The 24624-nt window shown below is 43.8% G+C and overlaps 1 protein-coding gene across 1 annotated transcript; it reads right to left on the minus strand.

The window, feature by feature from the left end:
* Window positions 1-936: 936 nt before the first annotated feature.
* On the minus strand, window positions 937-19764 carry LOC121275811 (E3 ubiquitin-protein ligase TRIM7-like). The gene is made up of 8 exons (XM_041183448.1): window positions 19282-19764; window positions 15939-16034; window positions 14118-14348; window positions 10469-10491; window positions 5464-5597; window positions 2912-3327; window positions 1138-1162; window positions 937-1022 (listed from the first exon to the last, which is right to left on the minus strand). The coding sequence occupies exons 1-8, from the start codon at window positions 19762-19764 to the stop codon at window positions 937-939; spliced, it is 1494 nt and encodes a 497-aa protein (XP_041039382.1).
* Between the last annotated feature and the right edge of the window lie 4860 nt (window positions 19765-24624).

Genomic DNA, 24624 nt, shown 5'->3' on the forward strand with positions numbered 1-24624 from the left:
AGATTGTGTCTGGACTGACTGTTTTAACTAGACATTTGGGAAAGCGAATGGGCTGATGTTTATAAGCTGTGCAAGCATAGGACCAGGTCAGATGTCAGGAGGTCATTCTTTGAGCATAGGGTTGTCAACTGGCGGAAAGGGTTACTGGCTTTTGTGGTGAGTACAGATTTCACTGAAACAGTTAATGAAGGAGTTGGAGAAATTTCTTGCTGAGGCTGATACCACTATGTAGGGAAGGTAGGTGGAAAGTTGGTTATGTGCCTCATGGTCAATCATTTTAATCAACCTTTGGGAGTCAGAGAGGAATTCCCAGATTTTATAGTGTACAAGAGCAAGGAGTTTATGCTGACTTTACAAGTCACTAGCTTGGCCTCAGCTGGAGTATTGCATCCAGTTCTGGGTGCCACACTTTAAGAAGGATGTGGAGGCATTAGAGAGGGTGCAGAAAAGATTCAGGAGAATGGTTCCAGGGTTGAGAAACTTCACTTATGAAGGTTGATTGGCGAAGTTCGGGCTGTTTTTGAAAGGAATTGGTAGGATAGTTAGAGAGAAACTTTTTCCACAAGTGGGGAGTCGCGGACAAGAGGTGGTAACATTAAAATCAGAGCCAGGCCATTCAGGAGGGAAGTTGGGGAATGCTTTACATAAAAAGGGTGTAGGAGTATGGAACTCTCCCAATATCTTGAATCTGGGATGATAGATCTTTGCTAGACAGGAGCATAGAAGGATATGGAGCCAAGGTGCGTGGATGGAGTTAATATAGATCAGCCATGATCTCGTTAAAGGGAGGAACAGGTTGAGAAGCTGAATGGCCTCTTCTTATGACCAATCAACTTTCCCTATTTGAATGTTCCTATGGAATGTAGGAACAGGAGGAGGCCATTCAGCCCCTCAAGCCTGTATTGTCATTCAATTAGATGATGGCTCATTCATATCTTAACTCCCATCTGACTGGCAGATGGTCTTCAGGTTGATGAAAGGAGACACTTCACAGCTAGTCTCATTGCAGAACACAGTGAAGACTACAATGAAACAATATCAAGGGGGTAAAAAGCACTGAATAAGATTTTTTGTGATCTCTGTTTTACAGTTACTGCAGACAGAGAATCCCGATACATTTAATTACTCTTTATTTACCAAAGAAAGTCTTGATATCAGAAATCTGGTACAGAACATTTCAGAACATGTTGCAGATTACTTGATAAAACCATCAGTAAAAATACCTGGAGAAGAGGAATCTGCTGATCACACAATCAGTTAAAGGGACAGTGATGGAGTAAAACAAAAAAATCCACCTCATCCAGACTGGTCACTGGAATGGTGATCAACTCATATCAAACGCTTAATGTTTTCTTGTATATATTAAGATTCCTCTCCCATCAAAGTTAGCGATAACTATTATCAACACATCAATAGATCATCAAGAACAGATTCTTCAGGAACTTAAACCGCTCCCCCCAACCCCGCACCCACCCACCTCATATATTTGACCCCAGTGTGAACTATTCTACCCACAAATCTTCGTTGCACCAGATTGAGATGAAGCTGAGTAAAGTTCTCGGATGTCACGGAGTCTGGGAATAGTAGGAATGTTCTATTTACAGGTTTTTAATAGTGTGGAATTTATACAGGACAATGAGTCCCTTTGCCTATAAGCAGCATGTTACCAGCATGCATCCAGTAAGGAATCAGTGTGAGCACTAGTTACTGATGTTATATAGAATCATTTATATGGGGGAGTCCGTAGTTCCTAATCCATTTGAAAAAGGGCTTTTCAACCAATCTCCTAATGCTAGATCTCCAATCTCATCTGTAGCTTTGTAAATATTTCTGACAGAATGGTGCCACCTTGCTGTCTTTTCGTGGCAGATTGTCCTGGTCATTTGAAATGTCCAGTGTGGAAAAACGACAAGGTGGAGACCACAGTCATAAGAGGGAGTCCACACCCTCCCCCCACACTCTATCCCATTCACCTCCAAGCTCTCAAATCTTCCTTCACGTTTGGTGCTCATTGCATTTTCCTGATCGATCCAAAGCAGCAGGAGAGGAAGGTGGGCATTTTCTCTGTCTCATTGGAGTTGACTGTCCCTAGGGATATGTGTGGTTCAGAGATCAAAAAGCTCATCAAATACTGACTGCCGCCAAAAAGATGTGTAAGTGAGAGGTAATTATCTCTACTTGTAACTAATCCAACCCCACAACCCTCCGAGATATCTGCGCTTTTCCAATTCTGGACTCTTGAGCATCCCCACTTTCATTAATCTACCACAGTGGCCATGCTTTCAGTTAACAAGTCTCTAAGCGCTAGTATTCTCTCCCTAAACCACTCTACCTCTATTTTAAGTTGCTCCTCAAAACCTACCTCTTTGATCAAGATCTGACCAAATAACACCTTATGTGGCTTGGAGTCAAATTTTGTTTTGTATTGCTCCTGTGAAGTGCGTTGGGACTTTAAAGGTGCTATTATAATAAGTTTTTATCAAAGCAGCCACCAAAATGTGACTTGCCAAGTATACATTTGGATGGAAAGTCATGGAGAATTGATTGGTGTCATGGGTATGTATCGGTCAGAGATCAAAACAGTCAGCGAGATCATTTTTGGGGCAATTTTAATGTAACTTGCCCATCAATTCCCTGATGGGTCTGGGTATGATTCTGGGTTCACATCCCCTCCCCCCGCAGAGTTTATTGAAATAACCAGACAGCAATATCAGGTGGAATGCGAAATGTTCCATCTGATCCCTTGTCTTTCCCGCTTGGTGAGTTTGGGTTAAAATTACCACTGGGGCCTTCATTTAATATCTCATTTTAACAGTTTTATGGAGGAATTTCCCGAACAAGAGAATGCTGGAAATACAGGTTCAGTGAAGGTGGTTTTAAATGTGTGTAAGTGTCGTTGATGCTCACTGACCTGGTAAAAGGACACGGTCCCAGCCTCGTAATCCAGTTGGGTGCGCATCCTGCTAATAGCTGGGTACTTCAGTAAGTAAGTCTGCTGGTTCTTCTGACAAGCCGTCAGAAAACCACGATAGAAATATAAACACCATGACTTAGTGCTGTTGGTGAAGTAAGATTCCAGCCCTCCCCGGTCTATGGTCCCGTAAGCGACACCCACCCCCCAGGCAACACCACCAGTCTTCACATCCCAGGAGTGGCAGCCAGCGGTGAAACTCTGAGAGCACAGGATCTGGTGCATGTTCTCGAACATTTTGGAGTTGTGCCAGGAGTTCTCTCCCATGTACCCGAACATCACTGTCTTCTCATCATCGGAGACATTCAGGAGCCAGTACGCCGAGTCTGGATCCAGAGTCAGCATCGACCACTGATCTGGTGGGGGGAGAGAAACACAAAGTGGTCAGAAGCTGTTGTATGTTCATCCCACCAACAGGTGTCTCAAAGGTAAAGGCCACCAGTGAATCTATCAACAAGTGAATCTGTCAATCACATTGATCTGCTCCCCGCCTCTTACCAGACAGACATGGTGTAACAATGGGAGAGTGCGGGCAAATTCCATCAAAAAGTGGAAGGGAATTGGAGGAAGAAATATGTAGGCAAATCTAGATATATGTAGATATAGAATAATAATCATAAATGAATAGCTATTTGATACTACAGAACTTGAGTTTTGCTGAAAGAAGAGACGTCAAAGCTTTTCATCTTGCACTCAACAGTACACTCGCAAGAATACCAAAGTAAGGGGGAAAACAACAATTTATACCATACGTGAAGAGAGTGTTAACTGGTTGGCAAGTGGCATTGATATGGAGAATGCACCACTGATGATGACTTGACAGTTATCTGCCAAGCATTGTTTGAAATTTAAACCAGGCAGCTTGACCTTAATTGGTCAAGGCATTGCCCTGAGGAATGAGTCAGCGAATGGCTGTCATTTATTTTGTTTAGCTGAAACAAATGCAATGTGTGTACATATTCTTTCTGTCTGCAAAGAACAGGGCTCCATGTATTAATATGTGTAGCTTCCAGCACACGCAAATGCGCCCCATTGTGAGCCCAACTGACAATCTTAAATTGGTTTTCAGCATAATTTTTTTTAGCACATTGAAGATTATTTAGCAAATGTCCAATTGCGGAATCATATCTAGTGTTTGACAACTGGTTCACTAATACCCTTTAGGGATGGAAATCTGCCATCCTTACCTGGTCTGGCCCACATGTGACTCCAGACCCACAGCAATGTGGTTGACTCTTAAATGCCCTCAGTTCTTAAGCGCAATTCGGGATGGGCAATAAACGCAGGCCCAGCCAGCAACACCCACATCCCGTGAGTGACTAAAAAAGAAACCTGATTCTTTTGCAAATCCTGTGTCTTCTGGTTAGCGGCCTTTCTGCCAGTGAAAATGGTTTTTCCATATTTATTCTATCAAAACTGTTCATGATTTTTACCACCTCCATCTTAACATTCTCTGCTCAGATACTCCTGATTCATGCTAAGATTCTGGTAAATCTCAACCTAAAATGCGGTGCCCAGAATTGAACACAGTACTCCAGCTGAGGCCTAACCAGTGTTCTATAAAGGTTTGTATATTGCTTTTGTACTCAATATTACTTTTAAAGCCCAGGATTCCAAATACATTCATAACAGTCTTGTTAACCTGTCCTACAACCTTCAAAGATTCGTGTACATAAACTCCTGCACTCTTTTTAAAATTGTGCCATTTAGTTTATACTGAATCTCTCCATTCTCCCCACACAATGGATCGTTTAATTCTTTATCTGCCAGAAACTGAACTAGACCAGCCATATAAATACCATGGCTACAACAGCAGGTCAGAGGCTGGGAATTCTGAAATGAGTAACTCACTTGCTGACTACTCAAAACCTGTCCACCATTTACAAGGCACAAATCAGGAGTGTGATGGAATATTTTCCACTTGCTTGGATGAATGCAAGAACACTCAAGAAGCTCAACACCATTCAGGACAAAGCAGCCCGCTTGATTAGCACCTCATCAGCAAACATTTGCTCCCTCCACCAACACACAGTGACAGCAGTGTGTACCATCTACAAGATGCACTGCAGCAACTTACCAAGGTTCCTTCAACAGCACCCTCCAAGCCATCTAGAAGGACAAGGGCAGCAGACACATGGGAATACCACCATCTGGAAGTTCCCCTCCAAACCACACACCATCCTGACTTGGAAATATATCACTGCTCCTTCACTGTCACTGGGTCAAAATCCTGGAACTCCCTCCCTAACAGCACTGTGGGTGTACCCACACTGCAAGGACTGCAGCGGTTCAAGAAGGCAGCTCACCACCATCTTCTCAAGGGCAAATCCGGATGGACAATAAACGCTGGGCTAGCCAGCAATGCCCACGTTCAGTGAATAAATCCAAATAATGTGTGCCCATTTCACCAGTCTGTCTTTGTCCTCCTGAAGACTTGTTACTGTCTCCGGTTACACGTGATCTTTGTATTTAGGAAAGCTGCCTTCTCTTACTTGTGGTTCCCAAAATGGCTGATTGGTAGATGAAGGAATTACTCATCCGCTCTTTGATAAGTTCAGGTGCGTTGTACAGATTCAGGATGAGCTTCGGAATATCTATATCTGATGGATTCTGAGTCTTGGAAATTCTGTAATGAATGAGGAAAGAAATTTCTTTCAACATTTCTGAGCAGCAATCCAACGGTTAATGAGATATTATCCCACCGCTAATCTTTACACTGACACTAAATTATAAAGTCTTTGAGAGCGCTGGCAAACTAGTCACACTTTCCCGTGTTCTTCCGATAGCCTTTCTAATTTATCCAATTCCCTTTTCAAAGTTACTATTAACCCTGCTTCCACCACTCTTCAGGCAGCTCATTCCAGATCATGATAACTGACTGAGCATTGTTTTTATAGTTGTATAGATTCTAGGAAGCCTATATATAGGATCTGGAACTGACACCTTTATATATGCTCTGGGACTATTGCCTGTATATAGGAGCCGGCGACTGATGCCTGTATATAGGATCTGGGATTGGCTCCTGTATGTAGGATCCATGGCAGATGTGTGCATATAGGACCTGACTTTGACGCCTGTATAAGATCTGGTGCTCACACATGTAATTAGGATCTGGGATTGACTCCTGTCTATGGCAAGCAGAGTGCAGCCAACTAACTGAGTGAAGACTTGGAGTTTGGGGAGAGGGGAGCTTTAAGAGTTAATTTTGTTCTTAAATTTTGCTCTTAAAATCTACTCTAGTCTGTAATTAGCAGTAACTGGAAAGTACTGTGTGAGCAGGCTAAGTTCTTTGTTGCAGTTTAGACAAGGTAAACTCACTGTCAGCTGTAGGGGCTGAGTAGTTGATGAGCTAACTGGTTGAATCTGCTTACTGTAGCCCCAGTTCAGTTTACTACAAATTCAGGGTTCTTTAGTACAGCCTTGGCAAACAGAGTGCAGCTGAGAAACGGAGTGAAGCCTTGGAGTTTGGTGAGAGGGGAAATCAGTGGAAGGGGGATGAAGGAGGTGTCTGGTTCCTCTTTCTATCTTCCTCATCCCATAGGAATTGGTTTTTGCTCTACTACAGGGAAAGGAGCTAGTTGTTTGGTGAGTATCTGGTAAGTGGGTAACTTCTATCCCTGAGGTTTAATATAGTGCACAATTTAATGGCAAAATTAATAGACTATATAAGAAAGCTACATAAATAAGTGATTAATATAATTAAGTAATTATTTAAAACATATTAAGGATGGCAGGAGAGGTGATGTGTCAAGGCTACTGCATGTAGGAGCTCCTGGATAACATTGTGATCCAGGGCAAACACGTCTGCAGTAAGTGTTTGTGGCTTGAGGAATTTCGGCTCAGAGTCATTGAGCTGGAGGCTGAGCTGCAGACACTGAGACACATCAGGGAGGGGGAAAGTTACCTGGATGCTTCATACCAGGAGGCAGTCACACCACTTAGGATAGGGTCTTCTGATTTGGTCAGTGGCCAGGGACAGGAGGGTGTGACTGCGAGTGAGGCAGGTAAGGGGACCCAGAGGGCAGGAGTGCAGGAGTGTGAGCCTCTGCTATTGTCCAGCAGGTTTGAGGTCCTTTCAGCTTGTTTGGATGAGAGTGAGGGCTGCAGGGTGGATGAGCAAACTGACCATGGCACCGTGGTACAGAAAGCCATCCAAGTGGGGGGAGCAAAAAGATATATACAGATAGTAGGGGGATTGACACTGTTCTCTGTAGCAAAGAGTGAGAGTCCAGGCAGCTTTGTGCCAGGGTTCAGGACATCTTTTTAAAATTCATTCATGGTATTTGGGCTTCACTGGTGAGGCCAGCATTTATTGCCCATCCCTAATTGCCCTTGTTCAGAGGGCATTTAAGAGTAAGCCACATTGCTGTGGGTCTGGAGTTACATGTAGGCCAGACCAGGTAAGGACAGGTTTCCTTCCCTAAGGGGGATGGGTGAACCAGATGGGTTTTTACAGCAATCATGAGACCTTTAATTCTAGATTTTTATTTAATTCAAATTCCACCATCTGCTGTGGCAAGATTCAAACCTGGGTCCCCAGGGCATTACTCTGGATCTCTGGATTACTAATCCAGCAACGATGCCACTACACCATTGCCTCCCCTGTAACCCCCTCTGCTCAGGGTTGGAGAGGAACTTGCAGTGGGAGGAGGAGGATCCAATGGTCGTGGTCCATGTAGGTACCAATGACATAGGCGGGATGAGGAAGGAGGCTCTGCATTGTCAGTATAACAAGCGAGGCACCAAATTAAGAAGCAGAATCTCAAAGTTAATAATTTCTGGATTATTATCTCAGCTACGTGCAAATTGGCCTAGGACAAATAAGATTAGAAAAATGAACGCATGGCTCAAAGACTGGTGTGGGAGAAATGGGTTCCAGTTTGTGGGGCACTGGCACCAGTATTGGGGAAAGTGGGATCTGTATCATTGGGATGGTCTACACCTGAACCGTGCTGGGGCTGGTGTCCACCTAACTAGGGATGTAGAGAGGGTTTTAAACTGAATAGTCGGGGCAAAGGATCAAATTTGGGAAGATGTGGTAAACCAAAGAATAGAGACAAGGCAAGAGAGACAGGTAATAATATGGGAAATGATAAACAGCCTGTGACAGGAAGGGACAGAGAGTACAAATCTAAGGGTAAATCATCAGATAAGGCCAGACGCTACAAAAATAATAAAAGGACAAAACTAAAGGCTCTGTATCTAAGCACACGTAGCATTCGAAACAAAACAGATGAACTCATAGCGCAAATACAAATAATTAAGTATGAGCTGATAACCATTACAGAGACATGGCTATAGGATGACAGATTGAGACCTGAATATTGACGGGTATGTGACATTTAGGAAGGACTGGAAGTTAGGAAAAGGTGGTGGGGTGATTCTGTTAATTAATGATGGTATTAGCACATTAGAGAGGGGCGACCTAAGTTCAGGAAACCAGGATGTAGAAGCGGGTTGGGTTGAGTTGAGGAATGACGAAGGCAAAAAGTCACTTGTGGGAGTGGTGTACAGGCCCCCCCAATTTTAACTACACAGTAGGACAGAGTATAAAAGAAGAGACAATGGGAGCTTGCCAGAAAGTTACAGCAATAATCATGGGGTATTTTAATCTACATATGGGCAAAGGTAGCGTAGACGAGGAGTTCATAGAATGTTTTTGGGATAGTTTCTTAGAGCAGCACGTTCTGGAGCCAACCAGAGAGCAGGATATACCAGACCTGGTATTCAGCAACGAGATAGGATTAATTGATAACCTTCTAATGAAGGCACCCCTAGATAGCAGTGATCATAATATTATTGAATTTTACATTCATTTTGAGGGAGAAACGAATGCATCCAAGATTAGTATTTTAAACTTAAATAAGGGAAGTTATGAGGGCATGAAAGCAGAGCTAGCTAATGTGAACTGGAAAATGAGGTTAAGGGAAAAGTCAATAGAAGTTCAGCGCAGACATTTAAAGGGATATTTCAGAATACACAATGTATACATTACAATGAGAAAGTAAAATCCCAAGGGGAGGGCCCACCATCCATGGTTAAGTGGAAAAGTTAAAGACAGTATCAAACTTAAAGAAAAAGCATATAATTGCGCAAAGACAGGTGGCAGGTCAGAAGATTGGAAAGGATATAAAGAACAGCAAAGAGTGGCAAAAAGATTAATAAGGAGGCAAAACTTAGAGTGTGAGAGAAAGCTAGCTGGAAATATAAAGGCAGATAGCAAGAGTTTTTATAGATATTTAAATAAGAAAAGAGTTAACAAAGTGAGCGTTGGTCCTATAGAAATGCATCTGGGGAATTGATCATGGAAAGTAGGGAGATGACGGATGAAATAAACGGGTATTTTGCTTTGGACTTCACAATTGAGGACTCAAGCATCAGCCCAAAAATAGCTGTAAATCAGGAAATGGGAGGGAGGGAGGAACTCGGGAAAATTACAATCACCAGGGAAGTGGTATAGAGTAAATTGTTGGGGCTGCAGTCTGACAAATCCTGAGGTCTGGATGGACTACACCCTAAGGTCTTGAAAGAAGTGACAAGTGAGATAGTTGATTCACTGGTTTTAATTTTCCAAAATTCCCTAGATTCAAGGAAGGTTCCATTAGATTGGAAAATAGTAAATATAACTCCTTTATTCAAAAAGGGAGGGAGACAGAAAGCAGGCTAGTTAGATTAACATCTGTCATAGGGAAAATGTTAGAAGCTATTATTAAAGATGTTATAGTAGGGCACTTTGAAAAATTTAAGGCAATCAAGCGGAGTCAACATGGTTTTGTAAAAGGGAAATCATGTTTAACCAACTTATTGGAGTTCTTTGACTCCTGTCTTTAGAATCTAGCATTGACTCCTGTATATGGCACCTCGATATAGGACCTAGGGCTCACGCATCTCTAGAAGGTATGAAACTGAAGCTTTTATGTAGGATCTGGCACTGGCGCATGTATGTAACATCTTGGGTGCACGCGTGTAAATCAGATCTGGGCCTGACACCTGTATGTAGGATCTGGGACTGAAGCCTGTATGTAGGATCTGGGACTGAAGCCTGTATGTAGGATCTGAGACTGAAGCCTGTATGTAGGGTCTGGGACTGAAGCCTGTGTATAGGAGTCAGGACTGATGCCTGTACACAGGATCTGGGACTGGTGCCTGCATGTAGGATCTGGGACTGATGTCTTTCTGTAGGATCTGGGACTGGCGCCTGTATGTAGGATCTGGGACTGGCGCCTGTATGTAGGATCTGGGACTGGCGCCTGTATGTAGGATCTGGGACTGGCGCCTGTATGTAGGATCTGGGACTGGCGCCTGTATGTAGGATCTGGGACTGACGCCTGTATGTAGGATCTGAAACTGAAGCAGGTAGTCAGGTTTGAACCTGTCTGAAATTGGACTGTAAATTGAGGCAAATTCTTTCGCTAAGTTTAATAACCTAACTGACAGACAAAGACACAGTTACCAGAGCAGCAACAATTATTTACTGTGCGACTGAATGAAACTTACTGAGAAAGGACCTGGTTAGATTTCTGTTGAAGAGAAAGAGAGAGAGGCAATGTTAGGGCATCAAGTTAATACACGGTGAACTAAAACAAAGTTAGACTGACATTAGCAAGTGCAGTGTATCTTGCAAGTCATAGGAACCCATTCATCAAGCCTAAGGTAGCACAGGAGCACATGGTGTGAGACCCCAGCAGCAATGCTGGCTGACACTCGCAATGCTCTAATAATGACCAGCCTCAGGAAAAGACTCATACTACAACAACTTGCATTTATATAATAACCTTTAATATAGCAAAACGCCCAAGGATGCTTCGCAGGAGCTTAATCAAACAACATTTGACTTCGTCATAAAATAATGGAGTGATAGAGTACAGAAGGAGGGCATTTGGCCCATCATTTCTGTGCTAGCCCTTTGAAAGAGTAATTCAAATAACCCTGCTTCCCCTGCCAGAGGCCCTGTGAAACTCCCTCCTAACCAAGTTTGAAAATTATTAATGAATCTACTTCCACCACTTTTTCAGGCAGTTTCCAGATAGCTATAATAATAATTTTGATAATAACTGGCTGTGTAATTTTTTTTAATAGTTGTATGAAACCTGGGAATGTCACTTCTTCTGCTGATTAAATTAAATCTGGAACCTCCAGCCAACAGAAAGATTTTCTCCTAATTTACTCCATCAAAACCATTCACAATTTTGAACAACCCCATTAAATCTCCTCTTAGCTTTTTCTGCTCTAAGGGGAACAATCCCAGCTTCTCTAATCTCCAAATAACTGAATTCCAGCATCCTAATAAATTCTAATAAATCCTAACAAACGTTAGTAAATCTCCTCTGCGTTCTCTCTAAGTACTTCACATCCTTTCTACAGTATGGTGCCCAGAATTAGACAGATTCCAGCTGGGGCCAAATGAGTGATTTATAAAGGTTTACCTTTATAAAACTTCCTTGCTTTTATTCCCTATGACTCTATTTATAAAGCAAAGGATGCCTTTTTAGCAACCTTCTTAACTTGTCCTGCCATCTTTAAAGATTACTGAATGTATACCACAGGACTCTCTATTCCTGCACACCCTTTAGAATGGTACCATTCAGTTTATATTGCTTCTCCTCTTCCTTCCTATATAAGGACATATCTGGACAAGAAGAGAGAGAGAGACGTGGTGAGATAGTGGTGTTTAAAGAGTGAATTCTGGAGTGTAGGGTCAAGGCGATTGAAGGTACAGCTGCCAATGTTGCAGCGAAGGATATTGGGACTGTACTGGAAAAATAATTAACAGATACTTGGAGAGGTTTAAGTTACTAAGGAGAGAGCATGGATTTGTAAAAGGCAGATTGTGCTTGACTAATCAGATTTAATTTTTTGATGAAGTAACAGAAGAGGTTGATGAAGGGAATGCAGTGGATGTTTAATGATTTGAAAAAAAGGTTTGATAAAGTATCACATAAAAGATTGGTTAACAAAATTGAGGCTTGTGGAATATGAGGGTCCGTGTAAACTTGGTTAAAAAATTGGCTTAAGGACAGAAAACAACGAGTCATGGCAAATGGTTGTCTTTCAGACTGTAGGATGGTAGACAGTTGGGTTCTCCAGGGTAAGTGCCATTTTTGCTTTATGATTCAGATATACAGAATAAAATAGGGAACAGAGGGAATATAGACTTAATGGCACAGTTCTAAAGGGGTTCATGTGTATAAAACTTTGAATGTGGCAGGACTTGGTGAGAGTACAGCTAACAAAGCAAATGGATTGCTCTAGGGAGAACTGGCATGGACTCGATTGGTTGAATGGCCTCCTTCTGTGCAATAATGACTTCAGGGGCTGGATTTAATGCTCCACCACTGGTGGGTTTGAAGGTAGAGGGTATTTATTTCAAGAGGACTAGAATATAAAAGCAGGGATGTGCTGCTGAGGTTTATAAGGCTCTGGTCAGACCACATTTAGAATATTGTGAGCAATTTTGGGCCCCGTATCTCAGGAAGGATGTGCTAGCTCTGGAGAGGGTCCAGAGGAGGTTCACGAGAATGATCCCAGGAATGAAAGGCTTAACATACGAGGAACATTTGAGGACTCTGGGTCTATACTCGATGGAGTTTAGAAGGATGAGGGGGGATCTGATTGAAACTTACAGAATACTGAAAGGCCTGGTTAGAGTGGACGTGGGGAAGATGTTTCCATTATTGGGAGAGACTAGGACCCGAGGGCACAGCCTCAGAGTAAAGGGAAGACCTTTTAGAACAGAGATGAGGAGAAACTTCTTTAGCCAGAGAGTGGTGAATCTATGGAATTCATTGCCACAGAAGGCTGTGGAGGCCAGGTCATTGAGTGTATTTAAGATGGAGATAGATAGGTTCTTGATTGGTAAGGGGATCAAAGGTTACGGGGAGAAGGTGGGAGAATGGGGTTGAGAAACTTATCAACCATGATTGAATGGTGGAGCAGACTCAATGGGCCGAATGGCCTAATTTCTGCTCCTATGACTTATGGTCTTATGGGTCAATTGAGGCCCTTAAGTTGCCAATTGATGACCACTTAAGCACCTCATCCTGCCACCGCTGGTATTTTGCCTGCAGTGAGGGGAGACCTGCACCATGTGGGAAGCCCGGCAACTTTATCTGTGCAGGCTAGTGTCAGGCAAACGGGCAAGGGGGAGAACTTCGTATGTGGGCCCCCTCGGCCCATCTGAAGAAACCCCCAAGGTTATCCCCACTCTTTAATCTACCGCAACCCCCACACACCCACCTCTCAAACACTGCTCCCCCATCCCCCTCATCTTCCTTGCTGGGGCCTGCCAACCTGGCCCAACGCTGGGCTTATCTCTGAGCCCAGGCTCCTCTTTGTCAAGACTGGTTGTAGTCCCAGCATTCACCACCCCTCCCGGTGGTGCTGCTGGGATGGGCTGGCAGCTCGCTGAGGTGGATCTTCTCCCCAGAAAGAGGCAGATGTCCTACCGCCAGCCACTTAGCGCTGCTTGCAGCCATCACGAACAGGAGAGGGTTCACCCCAACATTTTAGCTGGGGCCCGTGGACAACAGTTCCCCATTAAATCCAGCCCTATGACACCCATCAACCACCTTAAACATTCACTCGCTCCACCACCGATGCACAGTGGCAGCAGTGTGTACCACTTACAAGATGCACTGCAGCAACTCACTCCTTCAACAGCACCTTCCAACCCCACTACTTCCTAGAAGGACAAGAGCAGCAGACACATGGGAGCAGCACCACCTGGAAGTTCCCCTCCAAGTCACTCATCATCCTGACTTGGAAATATATCGCCGTTCCTTCACTGTCACTGCGTCAAAATCCTGGAACTCCCTCCCTAACAGCACTGTGGGTGTACCTACACCACATGGACTGCAGTTGTTCAAGAAGGCAGCTCACCACCACCTTCTCAAGGGCAATTGGAGATGGGCAATAAATGCTGGCCCAGCCAGCGAAGCCCACATCCCGTGAATGATTAAAGAAAAGAAAGACTCTATGACAAGAGGCCAGAATTGGAAGGGTACAGTGACCTTGGAGGATTATAGGGCTGGAGGAGTCCATGGAGATAGATTGGATTGAATCCATGGAGGCATTTGAACATAAGAATGAGAGTTTTAAAATGGAGGCAGCAGATCAGCAGCAGGTAGTCTGTTTGTTGAAAGTGTACCTGGATAAATGAGAGGGGATCCAGATGTACCAGTTTCTGCGTTTCATCATCTATCAATCTAATTTGATGCATTCTCTTGTTCAATTCATCAAAGTATTTGACACTCTTTGACAACACCTTGAGCCCTTCCTCTTCAATCATTTTCAGGGCATAGTCTTCATCCTCCTCCAGGCTCTTCCTCCACTCGGAGAACTTCTTTGATAGATTTCCTTTCAGCTGATCGATTTGTGTCTGAAATTCCAAATCATGTTCTGGTTACAAACTGGTCAGTTACCCTAGGATATGGAGGCACTTTACTGGATCATTGGTTTCAGACAAAGTGGGAACCATCACTTGATGAAGCACATTGGAATCTTCACGGCTTTATATTAATTTTTTGTCTAAGATTGTGGGAATATTGCACTCACAACATGAGGGAATGGTAGTAGGTGGAGACCAGAACACTTCCTCATGCTGAATGATGTGTGCACTCAACAGGCACTCCCAGGACATGTAGAGCCAAACTTCCTCTACCCTCTCCACACACTCATCAGTCCTGCCCTCAGGAGAGAGCCTCTGCTGTACTAGAGTGAAAGTCCACACTCTGACAGAGATTAATTAAATGCACATTTGTGTGTGTCTTCATGTCTCACCAGCCGATTAGGGATTTTGACTTTGCATTAGGAATCTGCTTGGTTCTCATGGATACTCTTTGCTCTTTCTCATTTATTTCTCTCTCTCTCTCTTTTCTTTCTCTCTTTCTCTCTTCTCTCTCTGGACAATGGTTCAAATCGCACCACAGCAGCTGGCGGAGTTTAAATTCAATTAATAACCTGGAATTGAAAGGGTAGTCTCAGCAATGGTGACCCATGAAACAATTGCTGATTGTCATAAAAACCCATCTGGTTCACTAATGTCCTCTGGGGGAGGGAAATCTGCCGTCCCTACCCAGTCTGGCCTATTTGTGACTCCAAACCCACAGCTATCTGGTTGACCCTTAACTGCCCTCTGAAATGGTGTGGCAAGCCACCAGTTGAAGGGTAATTAGGGATGGACAATAAATGCTGACTTTCCCAGCGTCACACGTATCCCATGAAAGAATAAAAAAAACCCAGGCCCAGGATTCTAATCGGTGTCATTGAAAGCAAATTTTATTCGGAACTGTGATGTCTCTAAATTGGACAAGTCACCAGGTATTCATTCATACTTACAAAGTGGACATCGCTGGCATGGCCAGCATTTATTGCTCTGTTCCAGTTGCCCCTAAGAAGGTGATGATGGCCTTCATCTTGAAGCCCTGGTAACCCACTTCAGAGGACAATGAAGTGTCAACCAAGGTGTGGGCCTGGAGTCACTTAGAGGCCCAGATTGGGTTAAGGACCTCCAGTTACCTCCTCAAGAAGAGTGTTAGTGTATCAACCAGTTGAGTTTTTTTTAATGTATATCTAACAAAATTTTCACCACTTTTACTGATGTCAGCTTTTCATTTTGAGTTTGTTTTGAAAATGATTTCAAATTCTCAAATTGGTCCACAGGGGATTTAAACTTTGGGTTATTATCACAATACATAAACACGTGCATACATATGAAGTATGAGCTGGTGGGTATGGTGGTAATGGCGCTGAATAGCAATCAAAAGGTTTAGGCTAAACCCCATAAATGTGGGTTCAAATCCCATCTATGATAGCTGGTGAAATTTGAATTCAATTAATAAATCTGGATTTGAAAGCTAGTCTCAGTAATGGTGACAGTCAGTTTAAGCAAGCAGCTTATTCTCATGTCTTGAGCATTCAGCTGAAGAGAAGTTTTGTCTTAAACCCTGTCCCAGGGTGCGTACTCTACCTTTATTTCCGATTCTGATATTGTCACGTCTTGGTGTTTGAAATGGTAGTCTTGCTGAATTATCCGGAGGTTCTCAATTTCTTTTGTCAATTTCTCCTATGAAGACAGTTTAAATAATTCAAAGGAAAGATGATTTGAAGCATACATTAAAAGTCATTCCACAGAGAGTGGTAGATAGTGATTCAAGGACTATACTAAAATAAAAGCAAAACACTGCAGATGCTAGAGATTTGAAATAAAAACAGTAAGTGTTGGAAAAACAGCAGGTCTGACAGCATCTGTGGAGCGAGAAACAGAGTTAACGTTTCCTGTCCAAATGCCTTTTCTTCGGAATTATACTGTCTACCTCTGGTCACTGGACAGGACTATTTGATTGTCAGTAAAGAAGCAAATTGGGAGTTGCATTTCTATATCACCTTTCACAACCTTAGAATGTCTCAAAGTGCTTCACAGACAATGAAGCACTTTTCAAAATTTAGTCACAATTGTAATGTAGGAAGCTCAGCACCCATTTTAAACGCAGGGTCCCACAAATGGCAATGAGATAAATGACTATATTAGGTGAGGGATAAATATTGCTCAGGTCACTGGAAGCTGATGTTCGAATTAAGCCACAGGACTGTTTACATCCGTCGGAGAGGCCAGACAGGAACTCAGCTTAACATTTCAATCAAAAGATAGTGTTTTTGACAGTGCAATGCTTCCAGTAGTACACTGAGAGTGCAGCCTAGATTCTGTTCTCATGTCTGTAAAGTGGGACTTGATCCCATGACCCTCTGACTCAGGGACAAATGTGCTACCCACCATGTTAAGGAATTGATGCAGCCACTGTGCAGTGGCCCGAGTACCTGTCTTTATCTGTCTGACGGGTTGGAAGGATTTCCAGTAGTGCTGAGCCATACAGGAAGCTTCTAGGCTCGATTCCTGAGGTAATGTCGACCATGGGGGTGCCACAGTGAACTTCAGAGCCTTTTTAAAATTCATTTACAGGATGTGGGCGTCGCTGGCAGGGCCAGCATTTATTGCCCATCCCTAATTGCCCTGGTGGTGAGCTGCCTTCTTGAATTGCTGCAGTCCATGTGGTGTAGGTACACCCACAGTGCTGTTAGGGAGGGAGTTCCAGGAATTTGATCCAGTGACAGTGAAGGAACGGCGATATATTTTCAAATCAGGATGGTGAGTGGTTTGGAGGGGAACTTCCAGGTGATGGTCCTCCCATGTATCTGACCCTGTCAGCCTGTGGACTAGAAAGGGGAATAGTATTTCCATTGCTCTTGAACAGTGAGGACAGGGTTGGGCCTGTTGTGTTGTCTCTCCTGTGGTCAAATACTCTAATGACACCCACGGTTAAGTCTCACTTTTTTTTTTGTACCTGTCCATTAGTTTTTAGTGATTTCTCTACATGGACCCCTAAATCTCTCTGCTCTTTCACAGTTCCTAACATCTAACAGCATCAAATATACTCTGATCTATCACCTTTATAGTCAAAGTGGACTTACCCATACTGAACTTCATCTAAAACAAAAACAGAAAATGCTGGAAAAACTCAGCAAGTCTGACAGCATCTGTGGAGAGAGAAACAGAGTTAATGTTTCCAGTCCGTATGACTCTTCTTCACAGCACTACTTTATCTAGCTCAGTTTTGCCCACTTATTTAATTTATCATACAATATTCCGTCTCTGCTTCCGTTTATATTACTTACTTACTACATTAGATTGATCAGGAAACTTCAGTTTACAGTTCACAGAATTCACTGAATGGTGACAGTACACAGGAGGCCAGTCAGCCTATCATGTTTGCACCAGCTCTCCAAATGAGCAACTCACCTAGTACCATTCCCCCGCTTTTTCTCTGTAACCCTGCACATTCTTCCTTTTCCGGTAACTGTCTAACTTCCTTTTGAATGCCTCAATTGAACCTGCTTCCACCGCCCCTCAGGCAGTGCTTCCAGACCCTAACCAGTTGCTGCGTGAAAAAGTTTATTCTCATATCACTTCTGATCCTTTTGCCAATTACTTGAAATCTGTACCCTCTTGTTCTCAATCCTTTCAAGAATGGGAACAGTTTCTCCCTAATTACTCCATCCAGACCTATCATGATTTTGAATACAGTCCTAATTTATAAGGCTCTCTATTCCTCTCTCCCCTCGTCCAAGTCATTTATAATTATAGTGAAAAGCTGCAGCCTTGGTAAAGATCCCTGGGGGACACCACATAATCACATACCCATTGTCCCTACTCTTTGTCTTCATTCTCCTAACCAATACCCTAGACATATCACAAGGTTCTTCCCTTTTTCATAGACTTTCATTTATTGTGGACAGAGTCTTAGGTGGAACCTTATTGAATGCCTTCTGGAAGTCCTTACAAATAACATTCATAGACACTCCCTTATCCAGCACATTAGTTACCTCTCCAACAGCATACAGCAGGGTTGGTTCGACATGTTTACCCTGTACAAATCCATGCTGCCTCTCCCAATCACATGGAATTACATAGGATCTACAGCACAGAAACAGGCCATTCAGCCCAACCAGTCTATGCTAATGTTTACATTTCACTCGAACCATACTTATTAATCAATTCATCCAAGCTCTTCATCATTCTGTCCCTAATAAGTCTGTAAAGTCCTAGTTTCTCTCTCCCACCTTTCTTAAGTAATGAAGTGAGTGTGGTGATTGTCTAATCCAAGGAGGTAATTCCTGAATCGATAGAATTTGGAAGATCATCACTAACACATCAATAAAGCTTATCTGCTTCTTTTACCATCCTGAGGTTGTACCCATCAGGCCCAGGAGTTTTGTCAATTATCAATCATGTTATTTTCTCCATGACCTTTTGTTAATTTACATTAGTTAGTTCATCCCTTGCTTCAGTTCTATTTTCAGTACTGTACTTCTCCGATTGTGAATAATTACAGGATAATTATTTAGCAAGTCCCATTTCCCTGTTTTCAGTTTTGGTTTCGCTGTGTTTGGATTTTACCCTTGGCCACTGTCTTTCCCTTACCACGCTAATAAAAATCTTTGAGAGTTGCCCTCGATATCCCTGCCAAGGTCTGTCTCATATTCCCTTTTTGCAATTCTTTCTATTTCCTTTGTTCTTTATACCTAGCTTGGCCTGTAGGAACTCTGCTATTATTCACATTTATATAAGCCCTTTCCTTTAGTCTTATACACATCCACAGGTCAAACTTCCTTCTGTACCGTGACCATTCTATAATTCAATACTATCTCATACTTCTCTTAACTGAAGTTATTGAACTCTCTCTCATTTCGATCTTATACTATACCCTAAAAATCTCCTTAAATTTAATTGGACCATTTTGATTCCTCTCACTCACCTTAATCTGAGCTTCTGCCTTCTCCAAGCTCATCAGGGTGTGAGTTTTGTGTTTGCCTGTTATTGTACAGGGGCCACACACACATTCTCCATCATCTTCACAGTAAAACTCCAGAACCTCGTTATGTTCCCGGCACCGTCTCTCTGTTGGATCAGTCGACGGCTCGCTGGGGCTGTCAAGTACTCTGGCCTCCTTTGGGTCTCCTCCCGATGAGGGAAGCTCGGCAGCGGGGTCCGAGACGGCAGCAGCCTCCTCCGGTTTGTCCGGGCGGGGGAGACCGGGACTCGGTTCCAGGCTGGGATCAGAAGGGAATGTATTGCTGCACAGTGGGCAGCCCACTGCACCCTCAGCTATTCCCTTGGCCCGGGTTCCCTCGATACAGTTTGAGCAAAGGTAATGGCCACAGGGCCACTGCTCAGAGTTAGGGAATGGGCAGTGGCAGGCAGCACAAGTCAGCGCCTGGGCTGGAGCTGTGATCTCCATCCTCACTGAAACTTTTTGGAAAGAGGTTTGGCACAGCACAGCAGAGAGGGTGAAACCTGGAGCAGCAGCTTACAAACTGACTGAGAGGGACTGAAGATTGGTTGTTACAGTTTCAAGGTTCACTCTGGCTGGAGATTAACCCTTCGTAGGCTACAGCGCGGGAGATTGACCAGACTGCAATCTCTCAGATTCCCTCTCCATGTACAATGGTTCCCTGGGATCAGTACAATCGCAAAGAGGATGACAGAACAGCTGGAGCTGGGGGTGTATGAACGGAAATCTTTAAGGGTGACAGGACAAGTTGAAAAGCACATGGGATTGGCTTTACAAACAGTGGCAGAGAGTACAAAATCAAGGAAGTTACACTTATATTAGCTAGGTCTCAGCTGGAGTATGGTGCCCAATTCTGGGCACTACATGTTAGGCAGGATATCTAGGCTTTGGACGGAGTGCTGAGGAGATTTACAAGATTGGTACTAGAGCTGAGGGAATTCAGTTATGTAGAGCTACTAGAGAAGCTGGGATTATTCTCCTTCAAGCAAAGAAGGTTAAGGATTGGATAGCTTTTTCAAAGAGCTGGCACAGGAATGATGGGCTGAATGGCCTCCTCCTCTGGTTTTGCTCTTGGTGATGGAAGGTGGGAGGTGCTGACAAGCTGTTCTGTGTACTGATCAAACAGAGTGTCTGAATTGATCCTCCATTCCCCAGTGACCCACTCTGACTGAGTTTGACGGAGCTCCTCAGTAACATCACTGCTGCATGTCACTGACAGCCAACCTGATGCACAAGCCAGGCTTAAGGAAATGACCACACCTGTGGCTTCATATAGAATCTGAGGGTTAAATTTTAACTTTCAGGCTCACTCACAGTAGGGGAGGGCCGGCAGTGTGTCGGGAGCCCGACTGTTTAACCCAAACTCCGCATTTGCATTGGATTCCTAGGTTTCCTAATCGATTAGAGCGAGCAGGCGAGTGGACGTGATGACAACCCGTAGCAGTCTCTTTCAGTCCTGTTGTTTAAAGGGACTCTGTGAGGATCATTGTAGAGGACACAAGAACACAAGAAATAGGAGCAGTAGGCCATTCTGTCCCTCAAGCCTGCTCCTCCACTCAGTAAGGTCAAGGATGATCTGAATGAGGACTTAACTCCACTTTCCTCTCTGTCTCCCATAAGCCTTGACTCCCCTGTCAATCAAAAATCTGTCTAACTCAGCCTTGAATATATTCAATGACAAGCATATGAGTTAGGAGCAGGAGCAGGCCACACAGACCCTGGAACCTGCTCTGCCATTCAATAAGATTATGGCTGATCTGACTGTAACCTCCCACCTCCCCTAATAATCTTTCACTCCCTTGTTTATCAAGCATCTATCTAGCTCTGCCTTAAAAATATTCAAAGACTCTGCTTCCATTGCCTTTTGAGGAAGAGCGTTCCAAAGACTCAGAACCCTTTGAGAGACCCCTCAGGATCTTTTTGTTTCAATCAACTCGCCTCTTACTCTTCCAAACAAGACTAGCATGTCCAATGTTTCCTCATAAAACAACCCACCCATTCCTGGTATTAATTTAGTAAAACCTTCTCTGAACTGCTTCGAAAGCATTTACATCTTTCCTTAAATAAGGAGGCCAGTACTGTACACAATACTCCAGATGCGGTCTCACCAGTGTCCTGTACAACTGAAGCATAACCTCCCCACTTTTATATTCAGTTCCCCTCACAATAAACGCTAACATTCTATTAACTTTCCTAATTACTTGCTGTACCTGCATACTAGTCTTTGATTCATGCATACTAGTGATTTATGCACTAGGACACCCAGATCCCTCTGAATCTCAGAGTTCTGCAATCTCTCACCATTTAGATAATAAGCTTCTTTTTCATTCTTCCTGCCAAAATGGACAATTTCCCATTTTCCCACATTATACTCCATTTGCCAGATCTTTGCCCACTCACTTAACCTACCTATGTCCCTTTGTAGCCTCCTTATGTCCTCTTCACAACTTACTTACCTACCTATCTTTGCATCATCAGCAGATTTAGCAACTCTTCCTTCTGTTCCTTCATCCAAATCATTTATATAAATTGTAAATTATAATTGGGATGTGGGTGTTGCTGGCTGGGCCAGCATTTATTACCCATCCCTAATTGCCCTTGAGAAGGTGGTGGTGAGCTGACTTCTTGAACCGCTGCAGTCCATGTGGTGTATGTACACCCACAGTGCTGTTAGTGGGGGAGTTCCAGGATTTTGTCTCAGCGACAGGGAAGGAAGGGTGAGATAGTTCCAAGTCAGAATTGTGAATGGCTTGGAGGGGAACTCGCAGTTGGTGCTGCTCCCATCTGTCTGCTGCCTTGTCCTTCTAGGTGGTAGTGGTCGTGGGGTTGGAAGGTGCTGTTGAAGGAGCCTAGGTGTGTTGCTGCAGTGCTTCTTGTAGATGGTACACACTGCTGCTACTGTGCGTCGGTGGTGGAGGGAGTGAATGTTTAAGGTGGTGAGTGGAGTGCCAATCAAACTTTGCTACTCTGCCTTCCCCAGTATTTTCTTGCACACCACTCCTCATACCATAAAACCTCCCAAGTGGACCCATCCTCTCTCTCGAGGCACCTGCTCACCTTATTCTTTGACCAGCCACCACTCATTCTCATCTTTTTACAACGTTACAATCAACCCTCACAGTGACCCTGCTCACACTTTGTCCTTCCATCCTCGCAAAACACAGCTCACACTCATTCCCCTCTCTCTCCAAGACAGTCCTTGGGATAGCAGTGACAATGCCTGGCATTGTTCAGGTTACACTCGCTTTCCCCTCTTCATCCTCTACCTTCTCCCTGTATCCTCAGTGTTTAGAAAGCAAGAATCATTGCACCATTTCCGGACATCAGAACTGTGGAACTCACTACCTTGACCATCTTCTCTTCCCATCAACCCTCCAACCCCACATCCTGGCCCCACAAATCTCAGGCTTTTAAAAACGAAGCTTCAAGTCACCTAACTACTACATCCTCCTTTACTCTGACTTCACCATTTCCAACTATAACAACATCTTGCATTAGTGGTTTGGTGGGTAACAATATCGTCTCTAAACCAGGAGGTTGTGGGTTGAAGTCCCACTTCAGAGACTGGAGTATAAAATTTAGGCTTTTTGCTCCCAGTGCAGTACTGCTGGGATGACTTTCCAAACCATGGAGTAGGCCATTCGGCCCTTTGAGCCTGCTCCGCCATTCATTATGATCATGGCTGATCATCCAACTCGATAGTTTGCTCCCGCTTTCTCCCCATACCCTTTGATCCCTTTCGCCCCAAGAGCTATATCTAACTCCTTCTTGAAAATATACAATGTTTGAGCCTCAACTACTTTCTGTGGTAACGAATTCCACAGGCTCACCACTCTCTGGGTGAAGAAATTTCTCCTTATCTCCGTCCTAAATGGTCATATCCTCAGACTGTGACCCCTGGTTCTGGACTCCCCCACCATCGGGAACATCCTTCCTGCATCTACCCTGTCTAGTCCTGTTAGAATTTTATAGGTTTCTATGAGATCCCCCCTCATTCTTCTGAACTCCAGCGAATATAATCCTAACCGACTCAATCTCTCCTCATATGTCAGGCCCGCCATCCCAGGAATCAGTTGGGTAAACATTCACTGCACTCGCTCTATAGGAAGTACATCCTTTCTCAGGAAAGGAGACCAAAACTACACACAATATTCCAGGTGTGACTTCACCTGCTAGCCATCTGGGCCCATCTCCAAAGTTCTTTGCAAAAACTGCTTCTCCTACAGTGAAGTTTCTTTCACAACTGTAGTAATCATGTTCATTTTTCTGGGCCTCCTGACTTCTCTCTATCCTCCCTCCTAAATTTGGCCTTATGAGGCTTAATTGTATCCTGAGACATGATAACTTTGTTACTATAGAGTCGCCCTGTAGCTTTTTCATTCTAGCCTTGAAGGTCTGAACAGCCCTCTTGACCAACCCATTGGATGTAGGGTGGGATGGCGAGGTCTTGACATGTGTTATGTCATTTAGAGTAGTAAATCTTTGGAATTCCCCACTAGTGAATGCTTTTTCATTGTCGGGCACTATTATCTCTGGCAAACCATGTATCTCGAAACTGACGCAATCTGTCTATGGTGGCAGCAGATGTGGGCGATCGCACCTCTTATACATCCATCCATTTGGAATGGGAGTCAATAACTAAGAGGAACATTGTGCCCAAAAAAGGCCCCACTTAGTCAACATGGATGTGGACCCATGGCCTTCCTGGCTATTCCCAAGGATGCAGTGGGGCAGAAAGAGGAAATTTCTGCATCTGTTGGCACTGCATGCAGCTCTTGGTCATGTTTTCAATCTCAGTGTCCATCCCTGGCCACCGTTCGTAGCTGCGCGCCAACATTTTTATTCTGGAAATGCCGGGGTGAGCGCTATGCAATTCTATCATTAATGGTTCTCTTCCTCTGGGAGGCACTACGACTCTCACTCCCCACAGTTAGATGCCATCCTGGAAGGTGAGCTCGTATCTCCTGTTAAAAAAAGGCTTCATTTCATCCGACTTTGGTTCGTTAGACAATCCCTGCAATATCTGTTCCCTGAGGTGAGACAAAACTGGGTCACAGTTGGTCCATTTTCTGATCTGTTTGGCATTCACTGGTGATGAATCTAGAAAGTTTAATAACAAGACAAGTTCTTGAGGGATGGGGACATTCACATTGCTGTCCTTTAGGGGTAATCGGCTCAGCGCGTCAACATTAGCAACCTGGCTTCCTGGCCAGTGGATAAAAGTATATTCATAAGCAGCTAGAGTCAGTGCCCACCTTTGGATGTGTGCTGAGGTGATTGGTTTATTGCCTTATCTTCCCCAAACAA

This window comes from Carcharodon carcharias, chromosome 3 (assembly GCF_017639515.1).
Source record: "Carcharodon carcharias isolate sCarCar2 chromosome 3, sCarCar2.pri, whole genome shotgun sequence".
NCBI classification, from domain to species: domain Eukaryota; kingdom Metazoa; phylum Chordata; class Chondrichthyes; order Lamniformes; family Lamnidae; genus Carcharodon; species Carcharodon carcharias.

Excerpts from the sequence above, each read along its gene's own strand:
- LOC121275811 (XM_041183448.1), bottom strand. The coding sequence starts at position 19,764 with ATGGAGATCACAGCTCCAGCCCAGGCGCTGACTTGTGCTGCCTGCCAC. Across the intron at positions 10,492-14,117 it reads ATCCCCTCTCATTTATCCAG|AAATCTAACCAGGTCCTTTC; the intron begins GTACACTTTCAA and ends TCTCTTCAACAG. Across the intron at positions 5,598-10,468 it reads TCTAACCAGGTCCTTTCTCA|AATTTCCAAGACTCAGAATC; the intron begins GTAAGTTTCATT and ends CATTCATTACAG.